This window comes from Symphalangus syndactylus, chromosome 2 (assembly GCF_028878055.3).
Source record: "Symphalangus syndactylus isolate Jambi chromosome 2, NHGRI_mSymSyn1-v2.1_pri, whole genome shotgun sequence".
Lineage (NCBI taxonomy): Eukaryota > Metazoa > Chordata > Mammalia > Primates > Hylobatidae > Symphalangus > Symphalangus syndactylus.
The window spans coordinates 102049226-102067803 of record NC_072424.2 but is presented as its reverse complement, the minus strand read 5'-3'; the positions used below and the strand labels follow the sequence as shown (position 1 = coordinate 102067803).

Genomic DNA, 18578 nt, shown 5'->3' with positions numbered 1-18578 from the left:
TATTTGATAAATATTTGGCATTCAAAAATGATTATTCAATGTCTATTTGTCTTCCATAAGAAAGTCACCTAAGTACCATATTCACAGCCAGTTCAACAGTTTAATGCAATAAACATTTATGGAACTACTAATGTCTGTCAGGCCCTGTGGTGGTCATGAACAGGTGTGAATAACACCTGGCCCTGCCCTCAAAGAGGTGGCAGGGTGGCACAGGCAAATTTTCAGTTAATTTTGATACTTTCCACTAACATAGGTGCTTACTGGGTGCCAGGCAAGCAGAGGAGAGACCCTCAACCCAGCCTGAAGAGAAAAAAACAAAGCATGGATATTAAGGCTGTCCCCATTTCAATTTTTTTTTTTTTGTGCGATGGAATCTTGCTCTTTCACCCAGGCTGGACTGCAGTGGCGTGATCTTGGCTCACTGCAACCTCTGCCTCCTGGATTCAAGAAATTCTCCTGCCTCAGCCTCCCGAGTAGACGGGATTACAGGTGCACGCCACAACGCCCTGCTAATTTTTGGACTTTTAGCCGAGATGGGGCTTTGCCATCTTGGCCAGACTAGTCTCGAACTCATGACCTCAAGTGATCCACCTACCTTGGCCCCCAAAGTGCTAGGATTACGGGCGTCATGTACCATGCCGGCCTCAAATTGCCATTTAAACCTCAATTATTAATGTGGTAGAATGCTTTCCATTTAACAGCTACAGTTCAACTACATCTCAATGACTATGACAGTCACCTAGGTTGTTACTAAGATAGTTCCCTCGTGGTCTGAGGGATCCAAACATGTGAATCAGGTGCAACCAACATTCTTGAAGTGCTAATTCCTTGATAATTCAAAATGGAAACTAGGTAGTCATTTGTAAACTTAGTGATTTGGCAAAGTGATCAGTTAAGGCCGTGAGTAATGGATGTCAACATGCTTAGTTTCCTTGCATAATAGTAAAAACAAAGAGAGTAAAAAAGAAAAATGAAAACAAGGAACGAAAGAAAAGTGAAACAAGATGAGATTGTATCACAGCTTATCTGTTTATTTCTCCTATCTGGAATCTTTTTGATGACATTTTTGGCCTCAGACCTGAATAAACCACATCACTGTAGCCAATCCTTTATGCTATTTTTCCATCTCTATAAATGTTCTTGAAGTCTAACATTTACAGGTTATATCACAGCTTCTGAAATGAGAATTTCTTGCAGGCAGTCCTCTCTAGTTCATCACAGTATTTCTCACAGGGCCAAGAACTGCATCTTACACATACTACTCTCAGCACAATTATTGAGTGTTGAGTGGATGTAAGTACAAATGTAGAAGTCAGAATTTCACTTCTCAAAATTCTCAGACTGCAGCACAGGAAAAGGAGAATTTATAGAATTAGAATTCAATGGGTCTCAACTATATCAAAAATTTCTCTATAATAGCTCATAAATTAGAGACTTTTCCATGCCCTTGTTCCCTTGCAATCTATTTACAGGATAAAAGCCAGAGTAATTCTCTTAAAATATAATAAAATCATGTCACCCCTTTGCTAAATGTTCTCCAGTGGCTTCCCATCTCAGAGTAAAAGGAACGCCTCCTGCAAATGGCCCGAGTCTCCTGATTTGTCTCACCACCCCCTTCTCTCCTGTACCTCTCCTGCAATTCCCTCCACTAGGTCTCCTTGCTGATTCTTGAACACAGCAGGCATTCTCCTGCCTCAGCGCTTTTACATGTTCTGTCCTGTCTGCCTGGAGAACTCTTTTTCCCTGATACCTGTGTGGCTTATTCTCTCACTTCCTTCAGTGATTTACTCAAAAGTTATCCTGGTCACTCTGCCTAAAATTACAATCTCACCTTGACCACACATTCCAAACTTCCCATCTCTGTTTTGTTATTTCTCATTTGCATTTAACACCCTCTAACACACTGTGCATGCTACTTTTTTAGCTTACTGATTTCTCATCTTCCCCACTAGGATGTAAGCTCCTTGAAGGCTGAGATTTTTCTCTATGGCTTACAAACGTATACTTAGTCCATAGAATGGTTCTTGACATTTTATAGGTGCTCAATATATATTGCTGAAGAACTAAATGCATCTCCATTATGAAAGTGATTTTTTGGACATAATAAAATTGTTACAATGGAAGGCACTTGCTTGTTATCAGTGATTTATCGATGCAGTTCTAATTCTAACTAGCTGTGTAATCATTACTAATCATTGAGTTCATTATCTTCAACAAAATCATAATCAATTAGAATCAATAAAGAATATTAATCATTATTTGGTTTAATGTATACTTTGCCAGAAAGCAGAAATCCCTTGGCATTAGAGTGTCTTATTCACAGAATGGCCCCATAACACTTTATTTTTGTATATAAGCTTGAAGAATGATGAAAGGTGAAAAAAATAGGTGTCCAGGGAGGTCACCCCACCCGCAGCATGGGTGTAGATAGCCAAGAACCACCATAATAGTCATCTAGGCATCAGTAGCCTCAGAGACAGAAAGTGGACCCACTCTGCCTTGGGCTTAATTTTAAAGGTACGGGTTCTTCTTCTGTCTTCTGGCCTGTGGTGGTTCTGTTTTTCCTTGTGTTCTTCACCTATTATCAATAATAACAACGACAGCAAGACTAGTAGTAATGAAAGCAAGCACTTACTGAATACTAACCTATCTATACCAAATCCTTGAGTAATATTTGTGGGTATCATATTTTGAAACTGGCCCACAGAACTTATGTTAATAGTCTTTTTAAATAAACATAGAAACTGACTTTCTCGAAAGCTTCAAGCTTACATTTGCCTAATCTGAGTTCTTTCCTCAGGAAACCAACTCTCAGCCCTCCCAGATAGTATCAAGGCACTGAAACTCACCAGACCACCACACCCAGACAATGAGATGCCAGTCCCCTCATCCTCATGGTTTCTGTACCCCTCTCTGATTTCTGTTTACCCACATGTACTTGTATTCTTTCCCCACTATATAAACCTCCAATTTTATTCCATCAATTTTATTCCAATTTGAGACAGAAGATGGCTGAGAAGGGCTTTTAAGTAGAGAGAGCCACATATGGTACAGAATCAACAAAAGGCCAGTAGACCAGAAGAAGCAGACAGACAGGAATGATGGAGGCCTCAGTGGTGTACTGCAGTAAACCCCTCCTCAATAACCACCTCCATGCCACATCTATATAGATGGGCTCAGGAACCCCAGCTTGGATGAGAGGCTGGGATTTCATCTGGATTTACAAAGCACTTTATGGAAGACTGAAAAAATTTAAATTATCCAATGATAAATATAATTGGAGGAACATCTACTGCTCTCAAAATGCCTTGGAACTACATAACTTAATGGAACCATGACCAGACTACAGGGAAGAGAGAACTTCCCCTAATGACTAAGGTTAAATTTGCCACCAGTCAAGCAGAATAAAAGTTAAAAGAAGAAATTAAGATGTTCTGTAGAAAGTGAAGAATATAGGCCCTGCCTACCAGAGATTCATACTTGCTACATACATACTATTTAATTTCCTCTTTGAATCAATTTTATGTGGTGAAAACTGTTATTTTCCCTATTTCATAGTTTGAGAAAATTAATGCCCAGAGAGGTTAAGTAACTTGTCTGAAGGCCTGACTGGTTCCAAAGTTATGTTCTTAATCTCTGTACCATATAGCTTCAAGTCCTGTCAGTTTTATATTATTAGATATTACATAGTTTCAAGTTATCGTTTTGCTTTCCACAGTTCCCTGGATGTACTAAAATAAGGAGCTAAGAAAATAAATCTTTTTACAAGATCTTGACTTTGGTTTTTTGGTTCAAGGACTTGTACCAAAAAATGAATGAAGGAACAGATTAATGAATGAAGATCACCTCCATAATTCAAGTTCTGATCCTTTATTTCTTGCTGTCACAGGGCACACTGGAAACAACTAATGCAAATATACAAATCTACAGAGTTGTGTGAGTGCAGGCTTTGAAACCATGCTGCCTGGATTCCAGTCCCAGCTTTGCCACTCAGCAACTGTGTGACTCTGACCAATTTAATTCCTCTGTCTATACCTCAGGTTTTTTTTTTTGTTTTTTTTTTTTTCATCTTGAGAAAGAGTAAAACAATAGCATCTGCTTCATATGACTGTTTAAGAATTAAACGAATTGGCCAGCACGGTGGCTCACACCTGTAATCCCAGCACTTTGGGAGGCCGAGGCAATGGATCACCTGAGATCAGGAGTTCGAGACCAGCCTGGCCAACATGGTGAAACCCCATCTCTACTAAAAATACAAGAAATTACCCGGTAGCTGGTGGCGGGTGCCTGTAATCCCAGCTACTTGGGAGGCTGAGGTAGGAGAATCACTTGAACCCTGGAGGCAAATGTTATAGTGATCCAAGATCGTGCCACTGTACTCTAGCCTGGGCAACAAGAGTGAAACCCCATCTCAAAAAAAAAAAAAAAAAGCAAAGAAAAAAATTAAACGAATTAATATATGTCCAGCGCATAGAGGAGTGCTGGCCACAAGGCAGTGCTTTATAAGCATTTGCTAGGTTTTGAAACAGGAATGCAAGTGCAAACCTATCTCCATTTTGGACTGCTATTTCCTATTATATCCTGGAAATTACAGTAGATCTTTTTGGGTCTTATGTAAATTGCATTAGGTTATGTTGTATTTCAAATGCGCTTTCATAAATGGTTCAGAAAAATTGAGTTTTTATTTACATAAATAATTTCTAATTTTATAATCAAGAAGTCTCAAATATGGTATACTCCAAGATAAAGCACATTGTTCAGAAAATATGGGGCAAATACATTAGTTCTGGGTGAGTTGAAAGATGAATTTCATACTCTGAGCTCATAAGAGCTGTAGGAAGTTTGAGCAACCTGATCCCTGAAGCAAATCTTAAACCACAGACCTGGAACTTGGCTCCATCAGTTAGGAGATTCTGTTAGTGGAGCATTTTCAAAGGTGCACACAAGGGCAACCAAGGCTTGAAGCTAGAGATTCCCAGAGAATGTTTTACCCTTTGGTTAGTTCAGCACAACAGAAACAATAAAAAAAAAAAAAAATAGCTCAAAATTCTTCAGTCGTCTGCTTCCATCCATTTTGACAATGGAATGGTTGTGTTGTATGACCAGTCTGATTAGAGGTGTGGAAATTTGTCCTCTAGTGAAAAAAAATAAAAACAAAAACAAAAAACAAAACCCAGTCAGTGACAACGCCTTAGAGAAAACCATCAGAGATCTCAGGCATAAGATTTTATTTATCTCCCTCACTTCTAAAAGAAGTTATACCATTTGCATGTTGCTTGTGTATCAGTTGTCATATAATATTTTATAAAAAAAAAAAAAAAACAACAGAAAGCTAATTGAAACATTGTTTACCCCAGGAGTAAGGACATTGCAGAAGAAAATGATTTGAAGATAAACTCTATCCTGTTGACACACATACATTCTATTTGCTACTGTTTATTAGTGTTTACAATGTATCAGAAATATCTTTCCTCTAATCAAGAATGCTAAGATATGGGCTCTTAAGTTGCTGCAAAGATGAAGAAACTGAGGCACAGATATTTTAACTAAATTGTCTAAGCTCAAACATTAGAGAAAGACTGGAAATTAAGATTTTTCAAATTTCCAAGACTTATCTACTCTTAATCATACTAAACTACTGAAAAAGAAATGTCACTAGGACAGAACTATCAGATTTAGGATTGTGTGTTTTCTTTTTCTCTATTTCTGGTAATGGCATTGAAGTTATATAACAGCATTAACGATTGCCAGTTTGCATCTATTTCCCGGGTTACCCCTCTATGGTCTCTGGAATGGCAAATGTGGTTGGTTAAATTTAAAATTGATCAGATCGTACCTTTCATTCTTTAATAAGTTTATGAATTATACATAGGTACATAAAAGCTCCCTTAACTATCTCATTTTTCACAGAAATATATGAGAGAAAAGTGACCTTCATCATAAACCAATGCAGTTTTCCTAAGATAAGTTTATGACCTGCATCTGTGGGTGATGACCTTTTGGATTTTTGTTGCAACATTTCTCTACCTTTTTTGCCCAAATGATAACCTCAGAGCCCAAAGATAAAATGGCTTCCTTTTTGCCAACTGACTTGCTGAGAGTCGACTAACGTGTCGACACTCCACGGAGTAATTTCCCTTGTAAGAGAGTGATTTAATTGGATGTCTAAAATCAACTTTCTATTCCATATCTATTTGTTCAGTGGAGAGGAGCTTCAAATAAAGGTGATGCTGCTCCTTCATGATTGCAAAGGTTTTGACGAGCAGCAAACTAAGCAAGGAAATGATGTCCCAAAGCCACCAGCGCCACAGAATGTCTGTGACTTGGGTAGATAAACGAAAAACAGAACAGAGACTGTGGGATTTCTAAACCAAAGGACAAGTAAGAGCATATTTTAAGGCAAGCATCCTATAACTGGTTATGACTGGGGTGATGGTTTCAATTATGGTTTGAGCAAATAGAGATTCATGTGGTTTGTTTGTGCATCAATGAGCAACACAAAGAAGTTTGAACATTCTGATCTCTGACTGTGATAGGCTTTCCCTCATTTAGGATTCATAGGTGAGCTTCCCTTTCTCTTATTTTCTGTTTGTAACAAATGTAAAAAATGGAAGCTTTCCTTCTATTGCTCCATGGCTGTTGAATAAAAATGTGGCATCCTCCACGAAATAGATGAATCACATGGTTATCCAGCAGCTGTGCCTCATTCAAACTACCAGCATGAATTAACATGCGTATTATCTTTACAGAGTGAGGAGGTAGATAACTACTTTGCTTCCCCCACACCCCCAGGTAGACACTGTTTAAAGAAATGTTTGAAATTAGATAAGTATTTTTCATTCTTAGCAGAATATGAAAGATTCACAAATTCTGGTATATGAGCACATCAACATTTCGCCACTTCCCAAATATATAAGTGTGAAATGGCTGTCATAAATACAAATGTTCATAGCTGTACACAAGATGGGGCCAACCACATTACAGCAGCATGCCTTCTTGCATTTTATCACAGCACTAAAATATGCAATTCCTTCCCTTGAAAAAGCACTGTTATGGGCATTATAAAGAAATGAGCCACAATGAGGTCTGAGCAATTATCACCCTGGAGGGAAACACACTGATGCAATTGAACAGGAATAGCTGTTTAGACAACCGGACTCTACTAGTTCACTCTCGGAGCCAACGGGCCTAATTCATCATCTGCCCTCAATTTTAGGAGACTTCTGTTCAGTGTGAAGACTAAAGCAGTCAGGGGACTTAACGAGAAAGGCTATTAAGCACGATAAAAAGCTGACTATAAATAGAGGTGACTACATTAGAGTAATAATTAGGTGTTCACGAAGAGATGAAGCATATGTTAGGTTATACTATTGTTTTGTAATGCTTTTTTATTGCTGTTGTTAAGGCATTTTACTATCTAGTTTTAATGTTTCTAATATTTCTATATTAGAGTTCTAATACTTCAATATTTAAGGATGGTAAAACAGTGCTTAGAGGAAACTGCCATCAAATTTTAGTTTCGTTTTAATGATGAAGTAATGTAATAAGACTTCCAAGTCCTTCAGGTAGGATTTCTTCATATTCAAAATCAGTATCTTGGGCTGAATCACACCTATATTTGTCACATCCTTTCATTTGTGGAAAACTCCCATTATTTTGGTTTTTATAATAAAACAGTGAAACAAAACCCACAACAAGTGGAAAAGAAAAATACAAATCAATCTACACTGCACTATTACACTCTCTAGTGCCTCCCACCACAAAAAGTAAGAAAGCAATTCACCATTTCCTAAAAGCCAGTCTCTTCATAAAACAAAGTACAGTACTTTGACAAATGTTGCTCTCATAGGGATGTCCTTTACCATCAGCTAGCTAAATATAACAAAACAGGAGTGAGAATTTTCTCAATTGGGCAAATTACTTCAATTGAAAGTAGAACACTTAGGCCAGGCACGGTGGCTCATGCCTGTAATCCCAGCACTTTGGGAGGCCGAGGCAGGCGGATCATCTGAGGTCAGGATTTCGAGACCAGCCTGGCCAACGTGGTGAAACCCCGTCTCTACTAAAAACACAAAATTAGCTGGGAGCGGTGGCTCACACCTGTAATCCCCACAGTACTTTGGGAGGCCGAGGCAGGTGGATCACAAGGTCAAGAGTTCGAGACCATCTTGGCCAATATGGTGAAACCCCGTCTCTACTAAAAATACAAAATTAGCCAGGCATGGTGGTGCATGCCTGTAATCCCAGCTACTTGGGAGGCTGAGGCAGGAGAGTTGTTTTAACCTGGGGAGTAGAGGTTTATGCAACTACACTCCAGCCTGGGTGACAGAGCAAGACTCTGTCTCAAAAAAAAAAAAAAAAAAAAAGAAGTACAACACTGCACATAAACAACCGAGTATTATAGAGAAGATTATACAAAAAGAAGACAATTTCTGAGTCATAGAGTGAGTTATCAAGATATACTAGGAAAATAACAGGTATGCTATTGCATTCTTTCGAATAACATTCATGGTTCACCATGCAAATTTTATAATGAATGCTATCAGGGTTTAGGGAGGGTTTACTTTTGATTTTCAAGGTAAATAGTAGTACTTGAACACTTACACACACATACATCACCACAAGAAAGCGAGTCCTATTGGACTAGGGAGGACTTAAAGCAGCCTCCACACTAACAAATTGCCCTAGTTGTGCTTTATTTTGGCTGAGACTGACTTAAAAATATAACTCCATCCCTATTTTATTTTTCAATCCCTTCATATGGAGATAAATAACATCATCACTATTTGCAAAAGACATGATTTCCTACATAAACAATTAAAAGAGAATCTACAGAAAAGCTTTAAGTTGGGTTGGTGAATTTGCCACATACAAAAGCAAATATTATTTATATTCAGTAACAACAAACATTTAGAAATGACATTTTGATAAAAGATATATTTTAAATAGCACTGCATTTATCAAATAACTAGAAATAAAATTAGTGGAAAATGTGCAAGTCTTCCACACTGAAATTTACAAACATTACTGACAGAAAAGACCAATTGAAATAAATACGGGGATAGACCATGTTCATGAACTTCAAAACTCAATATGGTAAAAATATCAATTCTCCGCCATGTCATTCTATATGTTCAGTGTGAAACCAATCCAGGTACCATTTGGTATCTTTCCTCTCTTTGTTATCTTATGGATTCTGAGAAGTAAATATAGAACTGCAATTAGGAAGACAAAGGGATATACTTGTATAAATTTTATTTAACTAACCTATAGTTGTTGTTCTATATCAGGCACTGTTCTAAGTGCTTTACAAATGTAAACTCATTTAAGCCTTTTAACAATCTCATGAATTAGACATTATCATTACCTTTAATTTAGAGATAAGGATAGTGAGGCACAGAGATGCTAAATAACTTGCTTAAAATCACAAAGGTAGTTGATTGAACCCAGAAGCTGTAATTCTGTTTTTAACCACCACACTGAAGCGAAGAGGAAGGAGAAGCAACTGGATCTTCTTCTGTTCTACTCTGATAAATTTGGAATATACTTTAACTAATGTCTAATTGTCACCTAGGTTTGTCTTTATATATTTACACACATACATATATTTATGTTATACATGTTATACATGCACACACATATATTTTTAAAGAAGCAAAATATCTATCAAGACTAAGAATATAGCCAGTAAGTTAGAAGTCCCCATGTGTGCCTATCCACCCCAATTTTCCTTTTATCATCTCATCTTCCTCCTTCAGGTAAGGATGATCCTGAAATTTGTATTAATGATTCCTTTTCCTTTCTTTGTAGTTCTACCACCTATGTCTGTATCGCTAAACACATATGTTAAGCTGATTATAGAAATGATTTATAGTTTAGAAATTCTTTTGTGATTTATTCTTTTTGCTCAAAGGTATGCTTTTGATATTGGATTGGTATGATACATTTAGCTCTAGATTTTTCATCAATTTTCAATGACGCATATGGCATTTATTTATCCAACCTACTATTAATGGATTTCTGGGTAGTTTCTCATTTTTGGTGTGACTATGTGAACCATGCATGAGCACGTACCTGCACACATGCTGTTGCAAATGTTTTTTTTTTATATTGTTATATAAGTTTTATTATTATTATTATTATACTTTAGGTTTTAGGGTACATGTGCACAATGTGCAGGTGTGTTACATACGTATCCATGTGCCATGTTGGTGTGCTGCACCCATTAACTCGTCATTTAGCATTAGGTATGTCTCCTAATGCTGGCAAATGTTACTGTTATATATATTCTTTTTTAACATTTCACTTTTAATTGACAAATAATAATTATACATATTTATGGGGTACATAGTGATGTTTCAATACATGTAATATATAGTGATCAAATCAGGATAATTAGCATATTCATCATCTAAAACATTTAACATTTCTTTATGTTGGTAATGTTCTTATATATATCTTCTTTGCAGGTTCAAAAATTTCTATAGGCTTGACATTTAGAAGTAGAATTTTTAGGCAGTATAATGTACAAACCATCAATATTTATTAGGTAATATCAAACATTTTTCCAAAGAGTTCTATCAATTCGAATTCCTATCAGAGGAGATTGAAGGGTCCCTTTGCTCCACATCCTCACTGACACTCATACACCAGTAGTACATACCAACAATATTGACTAACTTTGTAGAGTTTGCCCATCTGGTGGTTTTATAATAGGTTCTCAGTGTGGATTTAATTATCATTTTGCTTACTTCTAAAGAGCTTTAATATCTATACAGATAATTATTAATAATTTTGATTTCCTCTTTTGTAAAATGTCTGCTTACTTCTTTAGTCCATTCTTCTACTGAGTGCTAGTATTTTCCTTAAGTTATATAAGTTTTTTACATATTTGGTAAATTAATCTTTTTGTTGTCACGCTCGTTATGTTGTTGAAGTAACTTTTTCCGGGCTTGACATGTCTTTTCTTCTCTTTATAAATATTTCGATGAATAAAAAAAATTTTTATGCTAAGAATACAGACATCTTACCTTTCTTTTGGATAAAATTTACATGGCATGTATTTTTCCATTTTTTAGTTTTCAATCTGTCTCCTTATATTTTAAGTTAACACAGAACATTGCTGGCTTTTAAAAAATCTAATCCAACAATTTTTTCTTTTAACTGGAGGGTTTAGTCGATTTATGTGTATGATTATTTCTACAAACTTGCTTTCGGTATTACCACTTCCACAAACTTATTTTATGTTTTCGAGTTCTCTCCTTTTTGTGTACATTGTCCTGTTTTAAAACAATAGATTTTCCCCATTCAATTTTTAAATTTTACTTGTTTAGAAAGTTCATCTGTGTTTATTCTTTTAGTGATTACTTTAGCTGTTTTAGAATGCATACTTTATTTGCCATCATTTAAATAATAATCTTTGCCTTCCTTCAGATGATACCAACTCCTTAGATATCAACACCTCCAACCATCTCTTCTTAGAATATGCACCATTTTTTACCCATTATTCTACTCTTTTCCTCTTTACGAATTAGGATTATTATAATTTTTATTCATTCAATATTTGCTTAGATATACTTAGATATGTACCCATATCTTTACTAACATTACCTCTGTAAGTCTCCTACCTTCCAGTTGCAATCATATTCCTTTTATGTGAAGCACTTCCTTCAGATTTTCCTTTAGTGAGTATATTTTATTGATAATTCTCTCATTTCTTTAAAAGACTTTCATTCTGACCAAATGCTAGCAAGATAATTTTCCTGCATTTGGAATTCTAGGTTAATAATTGCCATCTCTTAGTAGATTGAAGGTACTATTTTACAGTCGTATTGTTCTCATTGTTGCTGTTGAGAAGTCTGACATCAATTAAATTACCAGTAATTTTAATGATGTGATTATTTTCTAGATGTTTTAAAAAAACTTCCCTTTGTATTTGGAGTCTATAGTTTTATTATGGTATGCCTAGTTGTAATTTTTTTAAAATTTATTCTCCTTTGAATTATTTGGGATTACTGGATTTTAAGATTGGGCTCTTTAAAAATTCTGTTAAATTCAGGCTGCTATAACAAAATATCATAGACTGAGCAGCTTACAAAGAACAGAAATGTATTTTTCACCATTTGGGTGGCAGGAAAGTCCCTTATCAAGGCACCAGCAGATTTGATGTTTGGTGAGTACCCATGTTCTGATTCATAAATGGCCATCTTCAAAATACAATCTCACATGGTGGAAACAGCAAGGATCTCCATGGGGCCTCTATTAAAAGGGCACTAATTCCATTCAGGAGGGCTCTGCCCTCATGACCTAATCACCTCCCAAAGGCCCACTTCCAAATGTCCTCACATTGGCGATTGGGTTCAACACATGAATTTGAGGGGACTTGAACATTCCATCTGTAGCGCTCATTATTTATTCCCCATTCTCTCTACAAGTGCTTTTGGAATTCTGAATAGTCACATATTAATATTATAACCTTTCACTCAATCCTCTCTTTTAATCTTTCCTCCCTATTTTTTTATCTTTTTGTGTCTCTAAAGTTGATTCTGCATTTATATTGAGTCTGTCTTCCTGAACATTATTTTATTCATTTTATATCTTTATCTCTATCTGACTTGCTTAATTCATTACTATGTTTTTAACTTCAGTTATTATAATTGAATTTTATTCTATTTGATTCTCTTTCAGTCTGCTTTGTTGTTCTTAGACACCCATCCCATGTTAAACAAGGTAAATATATGTATTATATATTGTGTTATTTCTACTGTTTAAAGTCTCTGTGGGAATGTTTCTCTTGCTTACTGTTCCTCAGCTATATTTTTGTTAGTTACTTGGTGTTTCCTGTATGCTGCATTTATTCCTTTCAACTGGATCTATGGAAATTATTTGAAACCTAGGTAGAGTTGAGCCCCTACAAAAAAAAAAAAAAATGTATTTTTTTTTCTCCTTGTTGCCTAGAGGAACAACAAACCAAGAATCACTTTAAATTAAATTCTTGTCTGAGATCCAGTCCCCGCCCCCCAAGGTAATCTTACTTGGATTGAAAACTGACATAAAGCTTTGTGTGATTATGAGTTCTCCACACAAAGTGTGTGGCTATGAATTCTCAAAGTACACCTTTCCTCCTTATCCTAGCACCAAGGTCAAGACAGCAAAGTTTCCTTGCTGTCTTCTTCTGTGACAGGACTTCTTTCTCACTCACCTTTATATAGGCTGCAGTCCTTTGAGAATCCAGCTTTTTGTTGAGATCTCATATTAGCTTCCCTACATCTGGCCAGCCAGCTCTAAGTTTTAACTTCTGTTCTCTGTGCTTCAGGCAGCCTTCAAAGAAGAAACTCCAGGACACAAGAGTTCAACATAAACCCTCCGGATGAAAGCTAGACTGGGTGTCCACTAAACTCCCATGGGCCCAACTTTCACTTTATTGTGGTACTCTTTGGATTCCTTGTTGTGTGTGTGTGTATGTGCTGGCCCCAAAGTGCATTTAAACAGATTTTTAGAAATATTTTTATCCAGCATCTTATGTTTCAGTAAGAAGAGTTGTATTCAGGGTAACTAATCCATCATACTAGTAAAAATGGAAGCCTCATCCTGTCTTCTTAGTGAGAGAACCTGGAACATAAATTGACATGTATAAAACATTTGCCTTAATGATTTACTTCAATGTGATTCATATGACTACCCCCCATAGCTCTCCCTAAAAACAGTCTTGTCTCCCACTCTCTTCTATCAGAAGTACCAAAGATATCCTTTGATTCGTTTTAATGACCATTGTTTTGCAGAATCCACTCACTTCGACAGAGGAAAGAGGAGGAGCTTTGCTGTCAGGCAAACCTTGTATCCTGGTACTACCATTTAGTGTCTGAAATGAACTTTTCTCACCTTAGACTAATCCATTTAAAGAGGTATTATGGCTACATAGTAGATGCTCACAAACTGTAGCAAATTGTGTAGCAGTAGGCTCTGCATTTGTTTATATATTTAAATATATATTTTTTAAAGAACTAGACCAACAGTTCTTCTTCACTATTTATTGAGATTTAATAACTGAAGTTTAGTAACTCATTTTGTCTTCAGAACATTTCTGCTACTTGCCTGTTAATTTCACTTCATTTCCCTACATCTGTGTATAGAATAGGATGCTCTGATGGGATAGTTATGCTTTGAGGTTATATAATGTCTATCACAGGAGAAATTTTGCTACAGTTTTGCTCTTTCCTTATCCTGTGTTAGCACATTGATGTCGGCAAGCAGATTCAGTTCCTTAGTCTACCACTAGATTTAGATCATAAACCTGTATGACAAGAAGCGTGCCGTGTATAACCACAGAATGTGCTTATTATACATATGCCCAGTGGCATTGTACTAAGATTTATAAAATATGGTTTTACAACTCAATCTGCTAGGGGAAGTTATATTCACACATATAAAATTATAGCTCCACATATACAATTATAAACTACTTAAGGCAGTTTATTTTTGGTTAATAATAAACTACATCACAGACTAAGGAATATATGATAATGTTTGAAGCATAAAGATATAAAGAGCCTTTTAAAAATCCTTGGGAATTAATAAGTAATTAGGTAACTCACTTTTGAAGTGTATGAGCAATAGTAAATAAATAAATACATACATAAATTTGTTTATTTGAGAAAAGGTTGGGGGGAAGGAAGATATAAAACAAACACAGGGATACTAATTAACCACTTAACAGTAGAAGGCATTTATGTACAACCGCTATAAGCCACCTCTGTTCAATTTCCAAGACATCACATTTAAGTGGAAGGCAATTTAAAACCATTTTATGATCATTCCATTTCAAAATGAAGAAACTGAGGACAAAAGAAGATTACTAGAAAAATGGTCTCAGAACCCTAATCTATCATTCAAGTTCCAAAATTGTAAAAAAGAAAATCTTATTAAAATTTTATTGACATACTGGTCAATGAACTAAAATGTATTCTGGAGCTCATTTGTTTTTGTCTTTTTTCCTACACATATTCACAAGAAATTCTTCATCAGTTTAGAGGAGAAAAGGCTACGATTTTAAAGAGTGGTATGATATAAACAGTCACTTTTTGTTTAAGTGTTCTATGCATTGATTATTTCAACAATAGCTAACACTCTTTTAATTCATCTTAGAAGACTCTTCCTACTTAATTAAATACAATTAACGGTATAGTAACTCAGTCCATAATCTAAGGACGTCTGAACGATAGCAGTGGAAAACTGATGTGAAAAAATTCAGTTCACTGAATGCATACAGAATATATTTGTTAGTTTCCCAACAATATATGACTTAATCCACAAAGAGAAGGAGAACAATCATTGCATCAGCCACATGTAAATTTTGTATTCTATGTCTAGGCAATCTTGTTATTAAATATAGGAGAGATAAAGAAAAAACTCTTCACAACACTTGCAGTATTTGGCTAATTACGTGCTGCATCTATGCAAAGAGGAGCCATTGTTCTTTCTGTCACTTCCTGCGTACCTCCAGGAGAGTATTTCTTTCTTTTTTTTTTTTTTTTTTTGAGACAGAGTCTCGCTCTTTCACCCAGGCTGGAGTGCAGTGGCGCAATCTCGGCTCACTGCAAGCTCCGCTTCCCGGGTTCACACCATTCTCCTGCCTCAGCCTCCCGAGTAGCTTGGACTACAGGTGCCCGCCACCGTGCCCGGCTAATTTTTTGTATTTTTTTTAGTAGAGATGGGGTTTCACCATGTTAACCAGGATGGTCTCGATCTCCTGACCTCGTGATCCACCCACCTCGGCCTCCCAAAGTGCTGGGATTACAGGCGTGAGCCACCGCGCCCGGCCGAGAGTTTTTCTTGACATGAGGACATCCCTAAGTGTTTTCACATTCTGATATACCAATATCATATAGATCTGAGGACTTGATCCAAATTATTCTCTACTAGTGGAATTAAACTCTCAAGTTTATGAGGTTGAGTAGAAATTGTGGAAAAGAAATAAAATAGCCTTTTTACTTCACTATCATTTCTTGTGAAATCATTTCAGAGACATTAATGTCTCCTGCTTTGCTCTCAAAGCAAAAGCAATTTTTAAAAATGTCTCAGCACAAGCATATACTCACACACAGAGAGTTCTGAACTTTCATCTGTATCAAAAGAAACATCACAGGGGTGGCATAATCACTAAACATTTTGGTGGGTGGACAAATGTTACTTTTAGGTTGGCTCCAAAAGTTGTCCATGACCCCACCCTTGCATTTTGGGTGGGCACAATCTAATCACATGAGTCCTTAAAGTGAAGAACTTTTCCTGGCAGTGCTCAGAGAGTCAAGGCAGTACGAGAAGGACAAAACACTACCTCCCTGCTGGTTCTGAAATGTAGAAATTATGTGCAAAGACCTGCCAGAGGCCTCAGGAAGGTGAAAAAGGCAAAAAAATGGATTGTTTCCATAAGCCTCCAAAAAGGCATACAGCTCTGTAAACATCTTGGTTGTAGCCCAGTGGGACACCCGTGTTGGAACTCCAACCTATAAAACTGTAAGAAAAGCACATTTATGTTGTTTGAAGTCAATATGTTTTGTGGTAAATTGATATGGTAGCAATAGAAAACCAAAACAGTGCCTCATCCCCACAAAAACCTTGTGAGGGAGAGAAAACGGTTGATAGCTCCCTTTTTTAGTTCAGAGAATTAGTGCTGAAACAATCGACAGAACTTTTCAAAAGCCCATCTCCTAATAGGTTGTGGTGTTAGGCTGTGAAGTGCTGCCTTCTAAGTCCAGATCCATTGCATTGCTCCTCAAACTCATCTCAGTATGAAAGTGGTGTCGAGGCCACACTGAATTGTTTCGACTCCTCCCAAAATAGGTCATAAAACTTTTAAGACATCCAGACCATAAAACACAGATAGAGGGATAACTGAGTTATGAGTTGTGGAGGTAGGCTGGGCATAATCTCTGTGGTGTAAAAAATTATCTTGTTTTGGAGAAATATCTAGAGACCCAGTGTTACTGGCCCTTGAAAAAGAAGGTTTGGGGAGGTCACTGATGCTGATGTGAGTCAAGTTGGGTGATACTGAATGCCATGGTGACCAATATGATATATGCAATAGACAATGGAGAGACATCAATGTCTGTTGAACAAGAATGAGGTTTATCAGACATGTGCATTTAAATGATCAACCTAGTGGCACTGTGGGGGAAAGAACTGCAGTAAGAATGGTCTATAAATAAGAATCCCCAAAACTATTGAAACACTATCTTATTAGTTCCCTTAGCTGCAATAATAACAGAAACTATGGCTAAAATAGAGAAAAATGCCAGTTTTGAGACACTAAAAAACCGCTTTGAGGAGAAGTGCTGAATGTAAAATACTGGGAAGAAATGACACTTCATCATCTGAAACTACATTTCATAATCTGAAACTTCTTTTGTGAGCATATACCAGGTTCTCTGTTAAGAAGCTTATATATATTCTATCAATAGTTAACATTCAGTAAGCACCATATCTTGGTTCCACTTTAAGCAACTTATGTGTATCATCTCATATTTGCCTTATAACAAATTTATAACATACATACTCTTAATATGCCCCTTTCACAGATTTGATACTGAAGTACAGAAAGGATGTGATGCATGTGAATGATAACAAATCTATTAAATTAACAAAGTCTAGATTCAAACTCAGAGCTATCTGAGCTGAAAGTCCCAACAATTAAACTATAGAATGTTCGTCAAACTCCTGACACAATGATGTGTTCCAGTGTGGTAAAAGCTTCTAATTTCAGAGAAAGTTAATTTTATTTTTCTGAATATCGGTTACTGAAGCACTGATGATATTTTTTTACTCTGGTTAATCTGCCAACTGGGGGCAATATAAGTTCAAGCTGAAGAATAATCAACATTTTTTGTCTTAGCAAATGAAAATAGGCTAGTAACTTGTAGTAGCTAAACTGCAAGACTTGAAGCTAATGAAACCATAAATATATGTATAACACTCCTGTGGATTCCAAATTCTATGCTAAATTAAGTCAAAATGCTAAAATTATGGAATTGGCATAAATTGCCAAATATTATTTCTCCCAGAGTAAGATTCTTTAAATACTCACTAAGCTGCTGAGTATCTTTTGAATCAAAGAACATTTACAATACACTGAAGTGATAAAGTATCATGCGTACGAACTGAAGTAATAAACCAGATGGATTAAATGTCTCTCAAAATACTATCTGGTTTAAGAGCTATGGAGAACACACTTAGGTGAAAAAAGAACATAGGAAAATGTCACTAGGATTGGCCAAGTGCAAACACCTGAGAAATAGCTTGAGACATGTTCCCAAACTAAAAATGCACCAGCTTATCTCTCTTTAATTAATGCACCAAGGAAACAGAACTTTAATTAAACTATACTTTGAGGACGGAGCCAACATGCACTAGGAATATATATAAGTGGCTGAGTTGTGGATTAAAAAATACTGAGCAAAATTTCTAGGCAAATGAAAATATTTTTGAGATAACCATGGTAAGCTCAGAAACTAATGGAAATTATCTTCCGCTAGTGAAAATATATTTTAGTATTCCTTCTCTACCCTCCAAAATTTACTACATAT

The 18578-nt window shown here is 36.2% G+C and overlaps 1 protein-coding gene across 7 annotated transcripts in view; it reads right to left on the bottom strand.

Annotated features, from left to right (window-relative positions):
- NKAIN2 (sodium/potassium transporting ATPase interacting 2) overlaps positions 1-18578 on the bottom strand; it is a 1030776-nt gene that overhangs the window by 563649 nt on the left and 448549 nt on the right. Inside the window, exon 1 of one of the 7 annotated variants that reach the window (XM_063621066.1) lies at positions 3147-3155. The exons of the other annotated variants lie outside the window; for them this stretch is intronic. Within the exon in view, the coding sequence (XP_063477136.1) occupies positions 3147-3155 (9 nt within the window). Of the gene's footprint in view, positions 1-3146; positions 3156-18578 lie in introns of those variants that run through there. 7 annotated transcript variants of the gene reach the window in all.